Genomic DNA, 25,740 nt, shown 5'->3' with positions numbered 1-25,740 from the left:
CAAAAGGAAACTCCAGATACTGTTTGCATAACGCCTGGGTTTTTGATCATCTCCGAGAAGCCTTCCAACTGTCTGCCAGCGTGCAGAAGTGCCTTTTACAACTTGGCACATTGCGAGCAAGTGAATATCGCACCACCTTTAAGCTGGGGAGAAAAGCAGTACATTTTGCTAAAAGACAAAAGCCATCAGTTGCTAGTTTGACAGCAATTGTTCCTAACCAAAGCAGCAATTAAAACAAGGGAGATGAAATGGTGGCATCTTTGACATTTGGGGGAAACAATGTGCCTCACTACCCTCATCAATTACATCTAACCCCCCCCCCCCTCCAAAACCTCTACAATAAAACTCTTAAAAGAGAATGTTGCTGAAGGTTTGGCAGAGGAGGAGCTGTATTTTTAAAAGCCAGGCTCAATTCTCCCTTACAGTTCATATGTGCCCCTGCATTTAGCCTTAATTTACTCACTTATGTAGCTGGTTTAAGACCAATCCGAGAGAAACAATTCCTTCTCACCTTTCAATCTTCTCACAAAATTTGCTTGACCTTGGAAAAAAGATTCTCTAAAACCAATGGGTTTGTAGCACTTCAGCCAAAGTCATCAAATCTCAGAAGGGTGAGCAAAATGAGATGTTGGGGCCCTTCAATGTTTCATGTCCTTCAATGTTTAACACAAACCCAAAGGAGGGGGTTGTGATTGGTTCTCCATGTCACATAATCCCACTTTCTGGTCCATGCTGCAATTCTTAGGCCCTTTCTGCACAGCCAATAAAAGTGGGAAAAAGGCGGGTTATATGAACCTGCCCTTGCCCTGGCCCCTTCGCATGGCTGACTGTCCCATGGACACCCAGCGTGTGGCCAGGGCACGTGTCTTCACACGAAGGTGCTTTCCCCCACTCCCCTGCCTGCCTGCCTGCCTGCCTGCCTGCCTGCCTGCCTGCCTGCCTGCCTGCCTGCCTGCCTGCCTGCCTGCCTGCCTGCCTGCCTGCCTGCCTGCCTGCCTGCCTGCCTGCCTGCCTGCCTGCCTGCCTGCCTGCCTGCCTGCCTGCATTTTTTTTGCTATCCAGGCAGGTAGGACCAACCCCCCCAGGTCATGATACAACCCATTTCCCTTGTATGGCTGCACAGAGCCGGGGAAGGGTTTTTTGAGAATCGCATTATGTGTGACTCTCTTGTTTTAACGCGGCTGAAAACTATGTTAAAACAAAAGAATTACACATAACCTGATTGTCGAAGTACCCAGGTTGGGGGTGGGGGGACATGGAGGGAATCCGCATTAGGATCAGGATCCATGCGAAGTTCCCCTCCAACCCAGTTTTTTTTACTGGTGTTATCCCAGTTTAATTGGCTCGTGCGGAAAGGGCCTTAGAGTGGCCACCTGCAGAATGACACTGTGGCTCACAACAGGTCCAAACTGCTCATCTTGCTCTTAGATATGGTGCCTATGTCTCACAGAAATATAAAAGTGAGGTTGCTAGGGGTGCAGTGGAAGTGTGTGCTTCCACAGTAGAAAACAGTCCACAAGGATTATGAGCAGGTGGGCAAGCGAGTGATGAGTTGGGGGGTGGAGGTGAGGTTGGAAAAAGAACCACTTTCCCTGCCAAAGCTTTATTTGTTCGCACTCTGTGGACAAAAAAAAAAACACCCCAAATGGTTCTTTTTAAAACATTCACAAGACATTTAATTCATGTTGTGCAGAAAGGTCCTTATTTGCGCTTCGGTGTTTTACTGGTTTTTGCTAATTTCTGGATTTAAAAAAAAAGCTTTTGTAAACTTCTGCTTTTTATTCCCACTGGTTTTAGCACTATTATCTTTTAATGGTGGTTGTGTTTCATGCTGGTTTGGTGTCATAGGTTTGATTCCTCCCTCAAGAGAATGAAAGAAATTTTTTTTTACACTTTTACCTTTGAGGGAAAATGGAAGAAATAATGTATTCATCAGTACCTTCAACAAATTCCTTGCTCACTTCTTGCGGCTCTTTATTTACTTTTAAACTATATAATTAGCTTTGGAGAGAATAACCTCACTTTTAGGACTATAAACTGAATTTACATGTGGGCCACCAAATTACAGTTCATATCTGAGAATGACCAGAGGAACATTCGCTGGACTGTATGGGATGGAAGCATCAAAACATGCACTCTTAGCTTTGAAACAAAAAAGGAGAAATTTTTTTTTGCAGGGCAAAAACACAGAATTAGTGAACTCTGCATCCAGAGGCCTCCCATTTGAGTCTCGTCCTCAGTTTTTTGAGGTCATTACTGTTCGGGTCAATGACCAGGCCGTATTCTGTGGCAGCCCAGGCGTCTTCAAACTGGGACGTTTCAAAGCAGGACTGTGCAGTTTGTAGGAACGCTTTGGACAGCGCATCCCTGTTGGGACAAGCCGCAATACTGGTCAGAGCCAACGTCTTTTCCAGCTGGAGGGCTTTGATGTACTGCTTCACGGCCTCTTTCTCCTTGGAAACAGCCAAGAGCATGTGCCCCTGGGAGCAGAAATCCTCAACTTTTGTCCCCAAGCCTTCGGTCCTGTGGTTGTCGACCACCTTGTCCATATCCTTCAAAGCCTTTTGGTAGTCCTTCAAATGAGCTAGGCACGAAGCACGCTGGCGAAGATACACGGGGTTGCTGTTGCTTGCCAAGATTGCCAGAGAGTAATAGCCAACAGCCTTCCCATAACAGTCCTCTTTCACCAAAACATTCCCCTCTTTGGCAGAAACCTGTGAGCAGAAAGGCTGTTAGATATCCCGGTTTAAAACACGCCTCCCTTGGAAGGATTTCTGCTATTCTATTCCAATCTTTCACTCTTTCAGAATTTCAGTCTCCTCCAAAATTCCATTTTAACTAGGAAAGGTTCTAAACTTTGTGCCAAAATCTGGAGCGTGGGCAGCATGCCACAGCTTTTAATTCCTTCAGAGCACTTTCAACTTTGAAGGTAGCGTTTGCTTTTTGTGTTGTCAGTAATTAGATCTGATTGGCTAAGTGGAGCCATGACCCTGTCACATTTAGGATGTGATCCCCGACTGGCTGTGTTTATGTCACCAACAAGAAAGAGGCCTGGACAAGTTTGGGAAAAAACATGCAGAGACTACCAAGAGAAGATGGCTTGGATCCCTTTCATTGAAATTTCATCCATGGAAAGAGCTGAACCTATTTTGTTTGGATTCCTCATTAGGGGGGAGACCGAAGTTGAAAGCAATCAAGGGAGGGATGGGGAGGGTCAGGAGGAAGATGAGATGGTGGCTGTTATGAAGGGTAAAGCCCTCTACTTCACTTTGCCTCATTAGGGCAGTGGCGATAAAGACAAACAACATCAGCCGCACATTTCAAAACAGAACCAGAGTATGTGTTTTCCCCCTCCTATTCCAGTTCATGAAGGTCAATTAGGGAACTCTGTTAGAACGCTAAAACTCTAATGGATTTTTCATTACTGCTTCTTTACTGTTCATAAATGAAATGGGGCTTTTACCATGCTGTTGCAGAGTAGCATATTTTACACTGCAAAAACAAGGTCCTGAGAAAGACATTTTTAATACAACAAAGTTTCCAGAACCGCAGGGCCCTTTTGTTTCAATATAGTTGCACTGCATTCATTTCCAGTGGGTTTAGAACTATTTATTGTTGTTGTTGTTGTTTTGTTACACTAAATTTTGTGTTTTTTGCATTACCAAGAATGGCTTGGTGTCCCGCTAACCCCTTGAGCAAGTTGGCCCTTTCCGCATGGGCCAATAAACCCGGGACAACAATGGGTTAATCCTGGGGTGTGTGGGAATTTTGCATGGTTCCCACCCCTAAACTGGGACTGCCCCACGTTTCCCCCCCTAACCTGGGTTTTTCAAGAATTGTGATTTTCGTGATTCTTTCGTTTTAACACGAGTTCTAACAAGAGAATCACAAACATCCCTTCCCCGGCTCCCATCTGCAGAATCATGCAGGGGAAATGGGCCGTATCATGGCATATGGGACAGCCAGCCATGCGAACAGGCCAGGGCAAGGGCGGGGTTCATGTAACCCGCCTTTCCCCTGCTTTTATTGGCCCGTGCAGGCCCTGGTTTATTTTTTTCCCAGTTGGGTGGCCAACTTTTTTTCTCACTCTAGGTAAAGGTAAAGTTTCCCCTTCAGTCATGTTCAACCCTGGAGTAACACTGCAAGCAGTGATTTCATAGTCAAGTCGTTTTTGTGGGGTAGTTTGCCATTGCTTTCCCCGGCTATTCTTTATCCCCTAGCTATGTGCTAGGTACTCATTTACCGACCAAGGAAGGGATGGCTGGCTGAGTTGACCATGATCCAGCTGCCAGGATATCTGACCCACAGGGGGCTCGAACTCCTGACTGTGTGAGTGGCAGTGCAAGCACTTAACCACTATGCCATGTAGCTCCTCTGCTCTCACTCTGCTGCAGTGCATTTAAGAGCTGCATAACAAGCAGCAAATGAAGCAGGAGAAATGCTTGCAGGCTGCTTATCTCTGAGTCAAGAGAAGCTTCATCTGCTAACTTCTTAGGTTTGTGTGGCCATAGCGGATAGAGATCTTTTGACCTCAAAGCATTGGCTATCTCTGGCCTACAGATCCTCCCCTTGGGGAGATGGGTACATATAGAAATCACACAAGAAAGAAAGAGCTCTAACAGGGTTGCCAACTACAGTCTGGTAAATTCTTGGAGATTTGGGTGCAGCACCTGAGAAAGAGAGAATATGGGGCTGGATCTCAGCTCAGATCTATGGTATATCAGAGAGCTGTCTGTGTAGCTTCCATTTTCTTCAGGGGAAACAGATGTCTGTAGTATGGAGATCATTTGTTTTTCTGGGAGAACTCAGGACTTCACAAGGAGATTGGCCATCTTATAGTTTTCTCATCCTGCAATGAAGTCACCTCAGAGGGGAGAGTCACCCAGCCAAACTAATACCAAATCCTCTGGAAAAGGTTACAGAAACTCCTCTAATTTAAATCAGTAGCTAGTAATGACAGTTTTGACTTGGCTCTCCTCCTATAGCTGCCAGCCAAGGAGAGCAATAAAATAATCCTCCTTCTTTTACAGTGTCTGCTAATCCACTGCTGCAGAAATTAGCTCCTGATATATCAGGACAGCTTGACAGATGCCAAAATTAGTTTGTTTGTTTACTGACAGCTCCAGAAAACAGCATTGTAGTCATTGGATAGCAGGAAGGCTGATAACTCTCTAAGCCATTTCTTGTACCATAGATAAATGACCTAATACTGCTGCAGAATTTTCTTTAAAGTGAAATTTCAAGGCAAATATGAAGTTCGGGACACGCTATTCCATTTTTGTCAACAATTTCAGTTCACTGGTTTTCATTTTGCTGTCTGTTGCCCAGATACCCATGTTGTGCATGCACACTATATTGTTTTTATTTGGTACATACAATATACATCATGTATATGTATAGTGTACAGCATTAATTTATTGATGCATAAATAATGTAGAAAATATCGTATGCAGGGAAAAATGGGTGCAAAAATGCAGAAGGCGGTTAGTTCACACAAGGTATAAATGCTACAAGAGGATTTTGGACTGAAAAGCCAGAAATGTGAAACTAAAAAATCATCCATAGGAGGGATAGATGAATTCCCATCATTCCATTCTTTTGTTATCCCTCCATTTTAATCTGCATTCTGTCCTCCCCCACCCCAGTTATGACTTAACGCTGAGATTTTTCAAAATTAACTCCAAAACTGGAGCATGGAGCAATTTCATTTCCTTCAGCTCATTCACTTTCTTTTTAAAATTAATAAGCATTGGTAAAAACTGCATGAGTGGCCTCTTATGTAGAATTCCACCACAGTAAGTAACCACGGGCCAATCTCTTTCTCTCTCTTTCCTTTGCCTAACCTCTCTCAGGGCATTGTCGGAGCCCTTCGTGCTCCCTTGAGCATCTTGTAGAAAGGGTAGGATGAAAATGAGCCAGATAGAAAGCCTGTTTGACCATGTAAAGGTACCCACATAAGTGCTGCCAAGTTCCAACTGACTGATGGTGACCTCAGCAAGGGGCTTTCAAGAAGCACAGTTGGTTTTCTAATGCCTTCCTCTGCAAAGTCTTCCTGGGTGGTCTCCCATTCAATGGGGTACAGTGCCATAGAGCCCACCTTCCAAAGCAACCATGTTCTCCAGGTGAACTGATCTCAATCTCCTGGATATTATTGTAAAAGCAGGAGATCTCCAGCCACCACCTGAAGGTTGGCACCCCATGCCTTCCCTCCCAGCATAAATGCAGCAACTGGAAAAAGAATGCAAGGCCCTTTCCGCACGGGCCTTTGGGCGCCCCTGCACCGGCAGGAATTCTGCCGGTGGAGGGGTGGGGGCCATTCGCACGGGAGCGTGCGAGCAGCCCCCGGTGAGGCCAGCGCAAGAGAGGCGGCTCCACATGGAGCCGCCTCTTCCCCGTCCCTCTCCCACTCACCTCATTGCCTTCGTCGCCCTGCTGGCCTCCTAAGACCCGCCCATGCTGCCCTCCGACCTCCAGGGGTCGGAGGACAGCAAGGGAGGGTCTTAGGAGGCCAGCAGGGCAACGAGGAGAGGGACGGGGAAAACAGCGTGTTCCCGGCGGTGCCGTTCGCACCGCGCCGCCGGAAATGCGCTGTTTTCCAAAAACCTCCCTCCAGGAGGGAGGTTTTTGGAGGCGGCCTGATACTGCCCTGGGGGAGGGGGAGGGGAGCCAGGTCGGCGCTGCTGCGTTTTCGCAGCACTGCCTGTGCGAACGGCTCCCTGGGGACGGCGTATTTGCCGTCCCCAGGGCGCCGTAAATTGCCCATGCAGAAAGGGCCCAAGGAACACAGTGGACCACACAAAGGAGGCAGGCGTACTGAGGAGAGATCACTGTGAGGACCACAACTACTGTTGCCTGAAAGGGTTCATTCATCTTCCCACCTGGGAAGGTCTGCGTTCCCCCAGTGCCGGCTGGGACTGGACTTGGGTCCCCTTCCTCCTCCCCGCTCCGTACTCCTGTCTGCAAGTCTAGTTTGCTATAGCTACAAGCAGCTTTCCCATCTGCCCAGCAAATTGGGCCAAGAAGCTGCTAAGAGCCTTTGGCTCGGAAAAATCTTGCTTATGCGCATAAGGAGTCAATTTGTCCCCTTGAGAACCACTCTTGATTGTCCTTTTATCTCCCACATAAAAGTCTGTGATTGCCAATTAGTTCTTAAAATCGCTCAAGTTCTCGCTCTCAGCAGAGAGCTATATCCCCCCACTCTCCTCCGTGCCTTATCTGTAGTAGAGAGGTCCTTTGTTGCAGGGATTGGTAAATTAATACTTGGTTACTTAACACCCTCCCACTGGCTTGCCAAGGCACATCTAAAGCGACCCTCTCCAGGCACATTCATTTATTTAGCGTATCAGCAGACAGCTTTTTTTTTTTAAGTGCAGTAATGGACCTTCCAGGCTGAAAGCAGAGAATACACAAACACAACCAAAATGTTAAAAAAACCCTCTTGAGAAGAGTCACTCGTAAAAGGGAAACAGGAGTTTTGAAAAGAAGGCAACATTCTGGAAAAATTTACCAAAGGACTAAAAGAAGAAGAGGAGTAGTAGTTTGGATTTATGCCCCACCTTTCTCTCCTGTAAGGGGACTCAAGGTGGCTTACAAATTCCTTTCCCTTCCTTTCCCCACAACAGTAGGTGAGGCTGAGAGAGCTCCGAAGAAGAAGAAGAAGAAGAAGAAGAAGAAGAAGAAGAAGAAGAAGAAGAAGAAGAAGAAGAAGAAGAAGAAGAAGAAGAGTTGGATTTATATCCCCCTTTCTCTACTATAAGAAACTAAAGGGGCTTACAAACTCCTTACCCTTCCCCCCTCACAACGGACACCCTGTGAAGTAAGTTGGGCTAAGAGAGCTCAGAAGAGCTGTGATTAACCCAAGGCCACCCAAATGGCATGTGTTGGAATGTACAGGCTAATCTGAATTCCCCAGATAAGCCTTCACAGCTCAGGTGGCAGAGCGGGGAATCAAACCCGATTCCTTCAGATTAGAGTACACCTGCTCTTAACCACTACACCACTGCTACTCCTGCTGGATGACCCAAGGTCATGTAGGAGTGCAGAAACAAATCTGATTCACATCTGGTTCAAAGAGTGAAGAATAAAGTAAATTGTACCTTGGCCAGGCTTTGCCGCTGCTTGGTGTCTAAGAAATTCATGAGGAACTGTAGCTCATCATAGTCCTTTGCAGCTAATCCAGCCAAAATATGAGCTGCTGTGTAGATGTTTCTCTTCTTGACCTGAAGAATGCCGAACCGAGAGTTGACCAAATCATCAGGTGGGGTCTGGCCAAATGACCCCTGGAGGTGAGCCAGGGCCTCTTTGTATCTCCCTGAGGGTCAACATGAAGACAGTGTGGTTAATGGATACTGACATAACCAATGTTTACTTTTCTGGCAGCTTCCAGACCCAAATCACGCTGGTCTTCAAGGCCCCACCCCATGAGTCCAAAACCTTTTGTGTAACTCATAGTATAGTAGTTGCATAGAAATTGTCAAAGGCTTTCGCAGCTGGACATACGTGTGGTGAGGGAGGGCATGGGGTCCTAAGCCCTGGGCGCCACTCCCATACATCATGTCAGGTGCATTCAGCCACCAACCCCCTCTCCCCCGCTGTCATGGTATCCCATTACCCATTCACACACACAGATACAGAATCCAGTTTCTACCATCAAAGTTGTATTACAGAAGTCAAGCACAAAAGTTCTGATACTCACAGCAACAGGTCCAAGGGGAAGGAACAGCTGTGACTTACCGCAGCTGCCATTGCTGATGGGGAAGGGACAGCCTCCATGGTGCTGCCTCCTCCCCCTTGCCTTGCGAGCTCCTCTATGCTCACGAGGCTTTGGCTTGGGAGGTGGGGCCGGGCGGCCTATTTAAGCATGAGCCCGGCCTCCCCACCTCCCCATTTGCTGAAGCGTGTGTGTTTCCCACCCACCTCTCCCTGTTTTTTGGTCTGTGTTAGTGCATGCGCTTTCTTGTTGTTATATGGTGGTTTGCGCATGGGGGACTGATCTTTAGCTGGGGGGCAGTGGGCAAAATTCCCGCTGTGGTGGAACCTCCTCACGAGGTTTGGGGTGGAGCAAGCCAAGGGGTCACCTGCCCAGACGTGGGCTTAGTTGGCTTGTGCCCCTGGCAGCAAAGAGTCTTCAGGAAGTGGCGACCGCCCATCTGGAATCTCATAGCTGCTCCAGTGTGCGTTATAATTTTTCATTGGCAGGCATGCTGAGAAAAAATTAGGTGTCTGGGGGACAGCAATTTTGGCTGCCCAGTACACATGCCATAAGATCAGACCCCCATGCCTTATGCTTTTGTGTACCTTGAACCAATTTTGTTAATAAATGTTTTATTCCACACACAAAATTGTGTTGTATTAAAAGTTCTTTCAATAGCAAGAGGGTATTAGCTGCTTCCCTAAGGCAGCAAAGCAAAAAACACAAGTCCCGAGATTCAGGCCAAGGTCAAGACAGAGCTGATAGCTCAAAGCCGGAGCCACAAGGTCAGCAGCAGTTCAATGTGTTGCTTCCATGCAGCTATTCCCTTCCCAAATACTCAGAGGCGTATCTAGGGAAAATGTAGCCTGGTGCAAAATCTGAGTTTTCTGCCCGCCCCCCGCCCGTATGGGCAGCCACCCTCCCCCACCATGACCAAACAACATTTTTAGCACCAGGTCTTGAAGTCAGTGTATGGACCCAGAAGGAAAGAAGGAGGGGTATGGGGTGGATTTTCAGCCCCCCATGTGACTAAATGGCCGCAGCCTCGGGACATTTGACCCCATATGTCCCCCTGGGCGGTACGCCCTTGCAAATGCTTATAAAGGCAAGGTTACCCAGACGACTATAACGCAACCTGGTAATTCAGGGAGAAACTTATATGTGGAAATTGATGGAAGCATCCGCACTAATAACACGAAGACGATCTCCAGCTTGGTCGAAAGGTCTCTTACCATCTGCTGCCAGTGCATCCACATAAAGGATGTGACTCTTTGTCTCCCTGCTGTTGATTTTCATGAGCAGTTCTCCCACTACAATGAGGTCCTGTAGGATCTCTCTGGATGGCGGGTCTTTGGCAGCACTGAATTCAAATAACACAGCCCGGCAGTGATCAAACAGCCACTGATGGATGAGCATCCGGGCTTCCTGCTTTAATGAGAGGATTTCTGAGATAGCCACGGCTGGATCAACTTTGATGGCAGACATCAGATCCGACACAGCCTCCTACATGGAAAAACGAGACAATCTTTTTTTTTTAATTTCCAGGTTTACCCAGTCTGTTACCCTAAAGCCATGCCATTTTACTTGCTTCTGGCGCAGAGCCCTCTGATTTTCATGACACACTGCCCAATAAATTGGGACCTGAGTCATCCCTTCTCTGAAGGGCTTCCTTGTTTACAGATGTGCAGAAATCACCAGTGTGTCTGCTTCAAGATGGGCATAACAGCTGATCCGAAGTGTCTGAGTTTTTTTTGTCCAGCCATAAGAACTAGAAATCTTTTCTCTTTTTAAAAAAAGTGAGCGCAGGAAAATCCTCAGCATTTCATGGCAGCTCTTAAAATCTTCATGTTCTAGATTTGTGACTAAATCCCCTTTTTGAGCCCAGTGGCACCAACAAGATTTTCAGGATATAAGCTTTCAAGAGTCAAAATTCTCTTCATTCTGCTTCACGCTGTATCTGACGAAAAGAGCTTTGAGTCTCAAAAGCTTATACCTCCATTTGTTGATCTCTTACGGTGACACTAGACCCGAATCTAGCTCTTCCCTTCCGGCATGTCTTCTCTCTATCTTCATGAAGATAGGCTGTGTCCTTTCTGGGAATGAACCAACCAATTGCCAACCTTTAAAAATGTCTGCCTCTACTACTTTTGGTAAAAGATCCCTGATTATTGTGTGGCGGAAATAACAGCAGGAGTTAAAAGGCTGAATTAGCTTGAGTGAACGTATTATGAGCTCATTTCTATGTTTTTCTCTCCCACCCCCCAAAGCCAAAATGACATTTAATTAGCTGCCTTTTATATTAGTTTTGTAAACAAAAGACCTTCATTTCCATCCACCGGAATTAAAGATGCATACGAGTGGAAAAATTTAAGCTTGTTTATTGTGAAGCTGCTATCTTGCAGAGCAGATAAGCCGGCGAACACAGTCTTCTCATTAAGACGCCGTAGGGGAGGGGTGCAAGCATCCAACATTGAAACGGTGTGCCTTAAGCCACCAAAATGGAAAAAGGTTTTGCAAATATTAATCCTATTTAACCTTTATCAAAAAGATGAATGTTATCATTTTCAAGCTTGTGATTTTCTGGGGATTTTTGGGGAGAAATAGGGACTGTAACGTTTCCTTCTTTGCTTCTCTTCCCCTCCTTTTTCACAGTCTTTGAGGATAATGGTTGATGTTCAAAGGAGGAGTACAGAGAATTTTCGGGCTCGTACACCTTCACTGGAGTCTTTCAGTTACAAGAAAAACTTGCTCCCAGTTGAATTGGCCTGTTGAAGTTCATCTTGGATATAGAGCTGTGTTGTTCAGTGTTGTATCTGTCCAGTAGCCACTTGATAGTAAACAGGTCAAGGTTGCTTTTGCCTAGTCCTAGAAGTAAGTCATCTCATTTACTGGAGGAAAGGTATGCATTGTGGTCATCTAGGTAATTAAACTGACTGATGGATGGACATGGAATCCCATCTTTGCCACTGCAAAGTTGGACGTGTCCTTTAAATAATCAAAACTTCATAGGATAAATTGACTGTTTGTTTATCTGGGCCCTCAGTATCATTTTGCCAAGTGATCTTAAGACATGATCACAAGATTAGCTAGGTTCCCAGGCAGTCACCAAAATCACATTGGGATGCCTAAGTAGTAAGTTTCAACTCAAAACTCTCAAACCAATTTTTGTTTATATTTTAAAAATTGGAGACAGTAATGGCAGGTGAATAGCAGGGCATCTGCAAACAAAAGTGTCCATTCTTGTGAGAAAACATTGTAATTACGTGGAACAGATGCATCTAAATTCACTTAGGCACTTCCAAATCTAACCGGCAGCTGTTTAAGGATAACTGGGTCCATGCATCAAATGTCTTCATGCATTTATTCAAATTATCCCAGATTGTGATGGGGGGAGGCACTTCTGACTGAAAACTGCTGTTTCTTAGCTCTGTCTGGGACCATTCAGGTGACCTGATTCTTCTCTACCCCCCACCCCTTCACTGGACTCAGAGGCTAACAAGAGGCAGTAGATTACCAAATCAAGGAATGAACACAGTAGTCTTTTCTCTGTCCCCAAAATCTGATATACAGAGATATACTGCCTCAGAACATGGAAGCTCCACTTAGCAATCATTGCACGTATTTATTTGATTAGAGTTTTGTGATAAAGGACAGGAAGTTCTGTTTATCTGAGAGTTCATATGAAAAAGTCGCTTTTCCTCCTTTCTCTTCCTCTCTTGTCCATTCTGTTTAAATTACTTAATTGCAGAAGACAGAACCTTTAATAAAGCTCCTCGTCTTGCATGGTTAGTTTCATTACATAAGACACTGATTAGCTATCACAATACTTCCAAGAACCAGACATCGTCCCATAATGAGAGGAATCCTATCTTTACAGACCCTCAGCATATACTTAGCCAAATGTGTAACCGAGAAATTAAAGTTCAGAACGCTGGTTCTTGACCTTGAATCCACCAATTACGCAACATTATTATTGAATGCCTCCCAAAACACAATAAGAAATTAGCAAGTTAAAAACAACACCCCAGCCAGACAACGGGATTAATATTGAAATCCTAACCAGAGACACCCTTTTCAGCCCACTGAAGTAAATGAGCTTGGAACAGTTCAATGATTTTTAGGATTTCACTGTTATAGAGGTTTATTTATGGTATGTAGACAGGATACACAAGCATACATTCAACTAGACTCTTTTCCCCAACTGCCTCCAGCTGACTCTTTAATGCTGAGTTCAATTCTTATTTGCTATGCGCCATGTTTTTAAGGGCAGAAGGAGAAACCTGGGATTTTATGCTCAGAGCAGGGTGAGCATTACAAAGCTACACTCCTTTTCTAGCTCTCAGAAACACTGCAAGTGGAAAGAAGGGGTAGGGTTGTCAGCTGACAGCTGGGTACCAATGTCGCAAGATCACTTCCAGGGAAAAACAGGAAGTGACAAAGGGTAGCTCTAGCAATTATTTTATGGTACCCAATAGTAAAATGGGGCTTGCCAGAAGTAGGTCTAAGAAGGTCTGACCTAAAATCCTGAATTGTTCCCATAGGTCACATGTTCTAAATGCCCCTCAAGAGTTGTAGATAGCTCCCTGAATGTATCACCCTTGGTAAGAGTCACTGCTTCAAAAGAATCACAAACCTATCTGGCCAAAAGACGCCTCAAAGAATACCCCAAAGATTGATTAAAACCAAACAATGTCTTCTTAGATTATCATATAATTAGAGATGTGATTTTTTCTTAGTCCTCCCCGCCCCCGGATAGTGTCCAATTTCCCAGGTATTGGTATAGCACGATCCAGAGAATTTTTGCAATTCCCCTTCATTGTCAATTACAGCTAGAGTGTTCACAAGGTGACAGACAATTATATAAATACTCAAACACTCTATTTAAAGCACAGAAAGACCCAGATAGCTATGCTATTTTACATGGTGCCTAGCTAGAGTTTTTCCACTATGCAAAGGATAGATTTTCTTAGTGTTCTTTGCAAAAAACCAAAATGCTCTAAACCTTCTGTCTAAAACGACAGCATTTTTCCAGGCTGGGGAGCTAGCTTTGTCAGTAATTACGAATGTACTGGCAGTACACGATCACAATTTTCAAAAGACTTTTTAAAATGATGTTACCTTCTTCTGATTCAGAGCCAAATAAATGAACCCCCTTCCAGTCAGAGCCTGCACATTCTGAGAGTCTTCTTTCAGAATAGCATTAAAATCAAATATGGCTGTTTTCTTCTGTCCAAGGTGCCCGTAGCATCGCGCTCGAGTCAAAAGGGAATCTGCCGCAAATCCCCCTGGATCAGACAGAACAACCAGGTTTAAATATTGAATAATAGCACTAATCTTATTGGCAGGGGAAGAGATAGTCAACTAATTTCATCTTCCAGCAAATCCCCGCACCCACAGTTGCTGGTGATGAGCACAGATGTATAGACTTACTTTACATTCTGGCCTGACTAGGAACATTTCTAAAAATTATTCTGCAGTTTAGTCATTTACTCTCCAGTTGACTGGCATTTCCCTTTGTTTGGGTGACTGTCAGGGGCGCATTTTTAAATCTACTGGCACCAAAATTTCAGGGTCTCATTCGGAGACTGTCCTTATGAAACCCCCCAAGTTTGGTGAAGTTTGGTTCAGGGGGCCAAAGTTATGGACCCTCCAAGGGATAGCTCCCATCTCCTGTTAGCTCCCATTAGAAACAATGGGGGAAGGGGCACCCACTTTTGGGCGTCCATAACTTCCCCCCTTTACAAAACCTTACCAAACTTGGGGAGAATCATCAGGACAGTCCCCAGATCATATTACGCAATCTTGGTGCCGCTAGCTTTAAAAATGTGCCCCCTGAAGGCCAAAACGTGAAACACCCAAAAATACAAAGAAATTCAAATGGACACAATTTTTTCAGATATACCTGAATATTCGGGTATATCTGAACATGTTATTTGTCTTATTCACGCATACAGATATTTTACCGAATTTGACCGAATTTGACCAAATTTTTAGGGTATTTACCAAGCCTAGTGGAGACTGAAAGAAGCAGAAGACTGCAGAACTCATGAAGTTGAAGGAAGCAAGGCTACCGGGCTAGGACTTTGATAGATTAATATAAGCTCTTAACATCTTGTTTAAGGTAATGTTGTTGGGAACTGGTTGGAAGGGAGATGTATATTTTTGCTATATTGTAAATGTTAGAACATATTGTTTCAGGGATTTTTGTGTGTAATTGGTGAAATTTCTTTTGGGGATCTTCATCATCTCAAATCCAGTACACCAAGCATCTGGAGTCTTCATGAGCCACCCACTTGCAGGAAAAAAATGGACTTGGCGTTATCGGACTGTAATTAGAGGGACGTGAAAGGAAACTTAACCAGGACCTTGAATTGTTATGCTAAATGTTTACTTGATGAGTGTTATATGTTAAGGAAGAGTAAACAAATTTGTTTAAAATGTAGTTGCTGCAAAACTCCTTCCAAGTTCTGCCCCACTGAACCCACAAGCTGAGGTTTCATAAGAAAGGAATTAGTTGGCTTAATACTAGAGCATATGAATGTAGGAGGTTTAAATTAACTACTGGTTCCTTTGTTTGGGGCATTTTTGCCTGCCTTTTTCTGGTCTCAAAACTGGTCTCAAGAATTCAGCTAAATCAGAGGTCTCTAACTTTTTTAAGCCTATGGACACCTTTGGAATTTTGAGAGGGGGTTAAAAGCACCATTCCAACATGGCTGCCACAGGAAGCAAATGGAATACCTCCCTCCTAATAACTCTTAGGAAGAATGAAATTTTTGAAAGGGGGTTGGAACTACATACTGATTAAGTCCAGCTGCTTATCAGCTCTACTCATCTGCCCATGGAAAACCCTTGCGTTGTATTAAGAGCAGATAATAACAAGTCCTATCTTTCAATGGTCACACCCACTTTGAAAAGCTTGGTGGGCACCAAGGGTGCCATGGTATTCAGGAGCATCATACAGGGGGACCATGATTTAGATAAATATAGTCTCCTTTGAGCCACAGTGGCTGAAGCAAAGAAAGGTACAGGATTGCTTAGTAATCCATAAAATGAAAAAAGGTTGGAAGCCGCTGGTTCAGATCTATAGCCTCTAGCAAGCTTTCCTTGGGCTCAAACCATCAATTTCTCCATATGATCAACCCTCTAACTCCCAAAACGAGGAGAGATTTGGATCCTGGTGCCAAGACTTCTTCTGCAGAACTTAAGCACTCATTGTTCTGTGCTAGGTGTCCCCAGGCAAGATGAGATATTCCATTGCCTGAAACAAAGATTGTAAAGCAAAGGGTCATTCAGCTGACGTGGTTCAGTGCATCAAATGCTAGCTTCTCCAGTTGGGTATGGCGGCTGACTGACCACAGAAATGATGGAAATCCAGAACAGAACAGATGGTAATTAAAAAAAAATAAACCTTTTCTGTCCTGGAATTCACACAATATTGCTGACAGAATTTGAGGATGTCTTCAACATCTAGGATAAGGTCCCTCTGCAATCCATAGTATCTTTTTCTCACAGGATCTCAGAGAGCAGGAACTGGGGGAAACCCTCTTTTGCTTCAGCCACGGTGACTCAAGGGAGACAATGTTTATCTAGGAATGGGTAATTCAAAGGCATCCTAAATTTCTATGTTTTGGTGAAAACTCTTAAATTTTAACTTCCTTACCGCCCCTTCCAGAGAGATGATGCAGATCAAATCAAAATGGGAAGCACAAGCGAAGTATCGAGCACCACCTAGTGGATGACTTCCCTTATTAAAGTATTGCTGTCCCACAGAACGAGGAAAGAGTATAGGCACGAAACAAAAAAGGTTTGCGGCGTGGAATCGTACGTCAATAAGACATTTATTTAAAACTAAATCTTCCCATAACACTTTCCCTCTTTCCTAAAACTGGATGGGCTTCTCTCATTCACTCGAGGGGATCAGATCAAAACGTTCCCTTCTCTGCATTTCTCTGCATCGAGGGATGCTTCCAAAGTTCTCCTTTCCCTAACTACTTGCAGGGTTTTGACATTCCTCCTCCCACCATTGCTCATAGGGAACTAGCATTTAGGAAAGTTCTTTCTCCTAAAATGTCAGTTTTCTGGGTGTGGGGGGGGGGGGGGGTGTTCTCTTCATTTGTGGGAAAACACAGTCATGAGGGCCTTTAGTCTTTCATGGTGCACTCCAGACATGAGTTTATCACTTCAGTGAGAACTAGGCCTAGTACCCACACATGTCTGTTTATCTTTTCCCGATAGGTCAACATCTCAATTGTCAACTGACTCTCTCATGACTCTGTTTTAGAAAGATTTATGGCCTCAATAACTTTGCCCAATGAGGAATGTCTCTCTCCTCCGCAGATGTTGTACCTCTACCCGCTGGCTGACCCGATTGATGGGAAGTCCTTAATCTCGCTTAACAAAATGCACTTTGTTGCAAAATGGAGGCTCATACAAATGATGGACTGGCCAAATGAAGGCAATGAAGAAACTAAGCTCTGGATAAAATTTGCAGCATTTGGTGGACTGGGGTGTGTGTGTGTGTGTGTGTGTGTGTGTGTGTGCGCGCGCGTGCACGCGCGTAAAATGCTGTGACAGCTGACTGACCTCTGGTGGGGTTTTCAAGGCACGTGATTAAGCATAGGTGGTTTGCCATGGCCTTACTCTGCACAGTTTTCTTTGGAGGTTTCCCTCCCAACTCAGCTCAGCTTTGGAGATCTGATGAGATCAGGCTATTTTATGCCATTCCACACACTTGGAAAAACAGTAGAGTGAGAAAATTGCTCAGCACAAAAGCAGGAGTTGCCTTGAAAACACAGGTCAGTTTCATACATCCTTCGTTTTGTGTCGACGACATGAAGCATCTGTTCTTACCGGCTGCAGTGATGGCAAAGGAGAGGTATGTGACGGCCTCTTTTATGTACCCGCTACTTTGCTTGTTCTTCAGGATTGTTATGGCCCGGGTGTGGCAGTGGCTCTGAAGCAACGCCCGGTCTTCGTCTTTCAAAATCTTCACAATGGCTAGGAGACAGCTGGTGTCTCCAGACTGGACCATCTTCTTTAGGAGCTTCATTTTAAAGGGACAGAGAACAGGATGACAAAATAACTCCAGAGTTGTAAAAGCCAGCATGGTGTTACATTTAGAACAGAGGACTGAGGTAGGAGAGGCCCTGGGTTCGAATTTCTGCTCTGCCCTGCAGCTCACTGATTCAGTTGCTCTCCCTCACCCTAAGCTACCCTGCAAAGTTGTTGCGGGAATAAGGGAAGGGAAGGGAAGATCACTGTGCACCAGTCTGCCTCTGTGGGATTCTACCCTTGCCCTCCATCAATTTCCATGTCAATCGCTCTGCTAAAAGCTGCTTTTGAATGCTTTTGTAGATGGGAAGGGTCTCTCTGATGGTGCTTTCTTGCACCTTGAGTATTAAAAAGGCAACTGTGCCCTCTGCTGGAGAACAGTAGGTAGTTCTTCCAGCCACCCTAAATCTAATGTATAGTTATGGGCAGTGGTGGGATCCAAAAATTTTAGTAACATGTTCCCATGGTGATGGGATTCAAACTGTGGCGAAGCGCCAATGGGGCTGGGCGGGGTGTGACAGGGGCATGGCCGGGTATTCTAGGGGCAGGGCATTCCTGGGCGGGGCTGTGGCAAGGACGCAGCCGCTGCGCCCGTCCTTGGGCAGGAAACGAATGCACGCAGGTGCAGGCTGCCACGCACGCCGGTGCACCTCCTGCTAGACTGCTTCAAGTTCTGTGCGCTACTGCTGAGAGGAGGGGTGTAACTAAGGCAAAAATCACGTGGCAAAATCACCAATTAGTAACCCACTCTTAGCACACACAAATAATTAGTAGCCTACTCTTGGGAACCTGTGAGAACCTGCTGGATCCCACCTCTAATTATGGGATGGATGCTTACAATAGAGGGGACCTTCTGCATGGATGTTGCTTTGCTCTGGCTTGGTAGTGGGTTCTACTAAGTGTTTCAGTTTGGTGAATGATTCTCATTTCTTCCAACATTTTGCAACTAAAACCCGGGAAGGTCTTGTGCATTTGGGACAGGAATGCTAGTTCCAAGTTGGGAAATTCCTGAAGATTTTGAGGCAGATCTTGGGGAGGGTGGACTTGGGGAGAGGAGGAATCTCAGTGGGGTGCAGTGCCATAGATTTCACCCTCCAAAGCAGCCGTTTTCTCCAGAGGAACTGTTGTCTCCGGTCTGAAGATCGGTTGTAATTCCAGGAGATCTCCAGACCCTACCTGGAGGTTTGGAAATTCTAATTTGGACACCTCTATTTTCACTCTGCCTGATCTCTCCCCCCCCCCACCCCCCAATGATATCTGCATGCTGTACTTCACAATGACAATACACAAGATACAGACAAATTTGCTGAGAGGAAACAGAAAATGGGGCAAAAAAATAAAGAGCAGTTAGTTCACAAAACAGGAAGAGGTAAAGCAGAGTCATCCTCAAATTGTACCAGCAAACATGCACAGTTTAGTAACATGCACGGTTTAATAGCATGATAGATCATATGGCTGGGCTCAGTGGCTCCAGGTAATTGTTCTGCAAGCTAATTAAATCCTCATTTGAGGAAGCTTCACTGAGACATGTAAGAAGCAGTCTAGCTGTTACTATACTCTGTTCCATATAAAGATGACAGTAGGTTGTGTATCCCTCCTCCACAGAACACAGCATGCCAGACCTTCTTTGATGTAGTATGCTCCACCTTAATCCTAGTGCCTACCTAGCCCCTTCCTCCCATCTACTTGAAAGTAAAAAATTTGGGGGGCATGAATGCTCTTGTATCAAAGTACCATGTTCAATCATGCACAATGTAATGGTTTTGACAAAGGTAGCGCATGAAAATGAATAATTCTCATATTGGTTTGAGACTATATTCTAATGTGGAAGCAGACAATTTTCTCGACTGGAAACATTCAAGTTAGACTGCAAGTTAGACTGTTCTGCTTCCCAGGTGGTTATTTAGGTGCCCTGCACCCGGCCAAAGCAGAATGTAAGACTCACTGACTCAGTTAACAGTTCAATACTTAAAGCTTTAATTGTAACAACGTTGACAGATCCTGACTCCTCCCGGGTCTAACTAAATAAAGGTTACTTTGTTGCAGAAACTTTCTGGAGGCTGGAACTTATTGACGTAAATACTGTGAGACTATAACATCTATGACTGTTTAACTTTCAATACTGTGAGTCTATAACATCTTTGACTGTCTAACTTAAATACTGTGAGTCTATAACATCTTTGACTGTCTAACTTGTTGCTGTCACCCAGCTTCCGTTGGCACCTAACTGCCAAAACCAGACGGGTTGCTGGGTAATAACTGCCGTAGAACACCAGCCCTAGGGCTTCTTAAAGGGACAGAACTAAATTAGGTTCCCTCCCATTGAATACTATACAAACATAGCTAAACCCATTCTATATAAAGGGAAACTAAATCTTAAAGGGTCTGTGGGGGCATGACAACTGCTGCACCTCAACTGATCAAACTATATGCGGAACAGAGTACATACAAACTGACCCTTGCCCAATGCCTTTCCTTACTTGGTTGCAGTCATATAGGAAGCTTCTCTTCAACTGAAGGACAGCCAACCTTGCCAAGATGGCAGATCTCTGGGTGGTTTTGGACAGAGCCACCAGGAGGATCTTGTGGGCTTCATCCGCTCGATCCATCTGGTACAGGGCATCAGCGCACAGGATCTGCGATGCCTCGTCGGAATCATCCAGCTCTAAAAGGAGAGTCGCCAGCTGGTGGACCCCACACGCATCCCTGTGCAATGGAGCAAGAAGAGAAGTCTCTCAAAAGATTATGCGCCTCTATCCTTTTCAAATGATGCAAGATGTGCAGGTCTTGGGAGGAAGAAAACTCTAGTTCTTGAAAGGACATGTATGCAGGGCGTGCACATAGGTCATGCAAACGTTAGCTGTAAAAAGTGGTGGAGAAGTGTGAAAATTAGGGGGAGTAATTCAGACCCTGACCTGGATGTCCCATGCTAGCTCAGGCCCTTTCTGCATGGGCCAATAAGCACGGGTTAAGGGTGGGATAAAAACCCGGGTTGGGGGTGGGGACTTCACATGGATCCTGCTCCTGAAGCAAGTCCGCCCTGGGTTCTCCCCGCAACCCGGGTTGTACAAGAATCAGGATTTCTGCTATTCTTTTAACGCTGCAACTGAGTGAACAGCCGTGGCTGTGAGGCGTGTTGTGCTGCTGCGCTTTTTGTTTTGTGTCCCTTCTGGCTCCCATCTGTGGAGCCACTCTGATGGAGCCTGTGTGCCTGCCTGCATAGCTGCACATCAAGGAGGTAAGTTTTTTTTAAGTTACCCAAAGAAAGCACCTAAGAACATAAGAAAGAGCCTGCTGGATCAGACCAGAGTCCATCTAGTCCAGCACTCTGCTACTCGCAGTGGCCCACCAGGTGCCTTTGGGAGCTCACATGCAGGAGGTGAAAGCAAGGGCCTTCTGCTGCTGCTGCTGCTCCTGAGCACCTGGTCTGCTAAGGCATTTGCCATCTCAGATCAAGGAGGATCAAGATTGACAACCATAGATCAACTTCTCCTCCATAAATCTGTCCAAGCTCCTTTTAAAGCTATCCAGGTTAGTGGCCATCACCACCTCCTGTGGCAGCATTTTCCAAACACCAATCACACGCTGCGTGAAGAAGTGTTTCCTTTTATTAGTCCTAATTCTTCCCCCCAGCATTTTCAATGAATGCCCCCTGGTTCTAGTATTGGGAGAAAGAGAAAAATTTCTCTCTGTGCGAAGGCGCGTGCCCCAGCTGATTAACTGACTGTCCACAGGACAGCCAGTCATATGAAAGGCCCAGGGCTATGCTGCGTTCAATTATCCCGGCTGCAACCACTCAGAATTTGCTATGTGGAAAGGGCCTCAATTTCATCATATCTGGGAAGTTAAGAAGGATTGGCCCTGGTTAATACTTGCATGGGAACCACCGAGGAAGTCCGGGGTTACTACGCAGAGGCTGGCAATGGCAAACCACCTTTGTTCTCTCTCGCCTTGAAAACCCTACAGGGTTGCCAAAGTCAACTGTGATTTCATGGCACTTCCCACCAAACCAAGAAATCATTTCTCCCTGGGCCAAAGACCCTGGGCCAAAGACCTGCAGCCTGCACTGCCGGAGTTTCAAAATAGAAGACAGTCATTCTTGGACACAAAGATTCCTTTCTTGACCAGCGACATGAAATGGCTAAAGATGCAGTAAGGGTTGAAAATATACAGCATGAGATTCTTAAAGGGAAGTCATTGGAGCGAAGGTCCATGGACCGTTTGTGTCTCTTTTTTCCTCCTCTTGCTCAAAGATTTCTGTAAACATCCCTTGCTCCCAAGTGAAGTTTTTGGCGGAGGGGGTGATGCGTCTTGTGCGAAGCTTGGACAAAATATGCATCTGCCTGAGTGCTCTCAGCTTCCCAGTTTTGGAGATTTCCTCCCAATCAGTGTAAGATTCCAAAAATCACCCAATGCCCCTCGAAAGCCAGAAAGCGTGTGGGCACACACAGAGAACAAGCACGGGTATGTTGAAACAGCGGGTGTGCTGCCCACCAATTACAATCACACACCTCAGAGCTGTTCTAATTTTTTTCCTTTCAAAACAACCTTGCTCTGCCTTTTAAACTAATTTTAATGAAAGATGTGAGGAGGGTAGGTATGAATGGGAACTAATCACTGAACCGTGTGCAATATCTGCCCCCCATTTAGTTCAATCAACACCCACTAGGAACAGACCTGGTTTTTTGGATAGCCTTCCCGCCTGGTCAGGAACCACTCCTGTTCTGGCCAACTGGCAGAACAGCCCTGACAAAACATTGATCTGGGAAATGTGGTTGTCACCTCCAGGTTGGGAAAATCCTGGAGATTTTTTTGGGGGGAGGGGGACCTGGGGAGGGATGGATTTGGAGAGAGAGGAAATTCAGCAGGGTACGGTGCTACAGAATTCACCTTCCAAAGAAGCCATTGGCTTCATGGCAACTAATCTCTGCATTCTGAGGATCAGTTGTAATTTTGGAAGGTTTCCAGGGCCTACCTGGAGGTTGGCAACCTTACTGGGCAAGCATCCTGTTCCTAGCAGTGGCCAAATAGCTGCCTCCAATATTTCCTCAAGTGGGGCTTGAGAAGAAGAAGAAGAGTTGGATTCATATCCCACCTTTCTCTCCTGTAGGAGACTCAAAGGGGCTTACAAACTCCTTCCCCACCACAACAAACACCCTGTGAGGTAGGTGGGGCTGGGAGAGCTTCAAAGAACTGTGACTAGCTCAAGGCCACCAATCTGGCGTGTGTTGGAGTGCACAGGCCAATCTGAATTCCCCAGATAAGCCTCCACAGCTCAAGCGGCAGAGCAGGGAATCAAACCCGGTTGTCCAGATTAGAGTACACCTGCTCTTAACCACTACACTACCGCTGCTCCTGAGGTTGTGAGTTGGTAGCAACAATACACTTTGGATTAGGAATGTGCCCCACAAAGTTCCACCATGGCCTCTTCCCCACATGCCAAATAATGCACTTTCAATCCACTTTCAGTGCACTTTGCAGCTGTGCGGAATAGCAAAATCCACTTGCAAACAATTGTGAAAGTGGATTGAAAGTACATTGTTCTCCATGTGCGGAAGGGGCCTATACTTACCCTTCTTTCATTAGGAATCCATTCAACACTCCTGATTTGTTCTGTTGGGAAGCTGAGTTGCCTCCCAGGTCCTGATTCTTCTGCAGAATCTTCTGCCCTTCTTCTTGGAGCACCTTCACCAGGTAGCCTCTTTGATTCCACGGAACATAGGACTTGACCACAAAGCCGGTCTCCTCAAACCGAACCTGGCAGGCAGTGATATAGTCTAGCACTGCAAGATAAGGACTTCCGCTCAAAATCCGAATCAAGCCACGGCCACATAAAGCTTTCACACAGCTACTGGGATGTGGGGAACTGTGTTCGATGATCTTCTGGAAATCCTGGAGGGACTCATTGAGGCTCTGGCTGTGGAAGAAGCAAAATCCACGCAGGGCGAGGAGGGTGTTGTGATACGTCCCCTGATCGGATTCCAGAAGGCGGTTGCACAGTTCCAAGGCTTTGGTGATGCTGCCCTCCAAGACGTAGCAGTCTGCTAGCCGTACGCTGAGTTCCCGCCTGGCCCCAGGAGAGATCTCAGTGAGGAACTGAAGGGTGCATATGACGGGGGAGAGCAGCTCCTTGCCGCCATCACTCCGAACTTCAGGCCGCGTCCGCACGGCTTCCCTGTACGCCGCAAACTCCACATCCAGGGCTGCCCTGGCGTGTTTTTCAATCCTCTCCGTGTCACAATCAGAAAAAAGCTCATCAAAGCGCCTCTTCGATAGGTTGGCATTCAACCGGAAGGCCTCTGCCAAGTCCCGCATCATGTCCTGTTCGTGCCCGCCCAAAGAGAAGTAAGCAGCGGCCCTGTCCATGAGAAGGCCGGCAGCTCTCTTGTCCCATAATGGACCACTGGTGGACAAGGCCTCCAAAGCCTTGCTGTAGACAGACACACACTCCTGGTATTTGTGTTTCTCAAAGAAATAGGCTGCCTGGGCTTGACATACGTAGATGTCCTCTGGTGCTATGGCCACAAGGAAGTCATAGCAGCTGCTCAGCCTGCTTTCTGGACACCGGGTTTGATGCTTGCTTTCCTGATATGAGATGAAATCCAAGACCGCCCGGATTATCTGCTGCAAATGGCCCTCTTGCCTGGAGGTAACAAAGGTCACTGTCTCATCCCGATGTTTCTCGAAAGCGTGGAGGTAATCCATGGCACCATTTTGGAAGTATGTCTTTGACAGCACCAGGGCCAAAGCCCTGGTAAGAACCAGCTTGACGCAGTTGTGGCTGTTGAGCAAAGAACCACAACGGCTCACCACTTCCTCATAGCGGCCCACCTTGAGCAAAGCGTCCATCTTGCAAAGGGAGGCAGCCAGGTTGTTGGGGCTTAGGGTCGAGAGGAAAACAGCCGCAATCCCCACGTTGAGCGACGGGGTGCTTAGGTTGCCGCACTGAACCCTGGGAATAGGACTCTCATTTTGACACCACTTCTCCAAGATGTCAATTACTTTGTCCTGCAACTCCTTTCCCAAGGATGCCACCCTGTCTACCACAATTGGGGCACTGTAGCTGAACGCAGCCATATAGAGAGCGGTGGCTAGTGAAAGTTCTCCCATGGCTAGTTGTTTGTCCCCTTCCTGACAAAAATAAGCAGCCTGTTCTCTGGTTGTCATGGTGGCTTTCAATACCTTTCCATTTCCAGCAACCATATTTGTTCCACTTGCAAGCCTATTTTTAAAGAGAACAACACTGATAAGAGCTCTGTTGAGGTTTCTTTGTTTAATGGCCTTTGTAGCCCTCATTTATTTAAAAAAGTCTACGTAGCCCATGGCAGAGGCATATCTAGGAAAAATGTAGCCAAGTGCAAAATATGAGTTTTCTGTCATCACCCCCTCCCCGCTATATGGGCAGCTGCCCTCCCCCCCACCCAAACATCATTTTTTGCACCAGATCTTGAAGTCAGTGTATGGACCTGGGGGAAAGGAGCAGGGGTGTGGGGGCGATCCCCCCATGTGATTAAATGGCCACAGCCCGGGGACATTTGACCCCATACGTCCCCCTGGATGGCACACCCCCGGCACATGGGCATTGAGACAACCCTAGTGAAACGGCCTCCTTACCCAATGTCCCCACCCTCTTTAAACCAGAAAACAAGAAGCAAGAAAGAGTGTACATCAGGAGAGGGAACTCACATAGTAAAGCAGTCTCGGTTAGGGGTACATCATGATCCCGGCCTGTTTTCATTGGTAAGGATGCCTATAGCAGGCAACCTTCCCTGTATGGCTCTCCAGAGAAGCAGCTCCCATTGACATGGAAAATGCTGTTTCAACAGCCACGTGCCTTGCTGTTTCCCAGGAGACAGTAAACACTAGGAGTTTTCAGCAAGGAGGGACAGAGAGAGAGAGAGAGAGAGAGAGAGAGAGAGAGAGAGTTATGTGTCCACTGTGAGCTGTCATTTGTACAAAACAGGCTTTGTTTGATTTTCTTGAGAAAGACAAGCTAA

General features: G+C 46.0%; 1 protein-coding gene across 1 annotated transcript; it reads right to left on the bottom strand.

Annotated features, from left to right (window-relative positions):
- Positions 1 to 1,869: 1,869 nt before the first annotated feature.
- Positions 1,870 to 25,513, bottom strand: TTC34 (tetratricopeptide repeat domain 34). The gene is made up of 8 exons (XM_048519285.1): positions 25,430 to 25,513; positions 23,316 to 24,965; positions 20,224 to 20,449; positions 17,543 to 17,735; positions 13,811 to 13,977; positions 9,925 to 10,195; positions 8,097 to 8,311; positions 1,870 to 2,714 (listed from the first exon to the last, which is right to left on the bottom strand). Coding segments are annotated over exons 1-8 (3,246 nt in total). The 5' UTR covers positions 25,432 to 25,513; the 3' UTR covers positions 1,870 to 2,192.
- Positions 25,514 to 25,740: the final 227 nt, after the last annotated feature.

Source organism: Sphaerodactylus townsendi, linkage group LG16 (genome assembly GCF_021028975.2).
Source record: "Sphaerodactylus townsendi isolate TG3544 linkage group LG16, MPM_Stown_v2.3, whole genome shotgun sequence".
NCBI lineage: Eukaryota > Metazoa > Chordata > Lepidosauria > Squamata > Sphaerodactylidae > Sphaerodactylus > Sphaerodactylus townsendi.
This window is presented reverse-complemented; position numbering and strand designations above follow the sequence as displayed.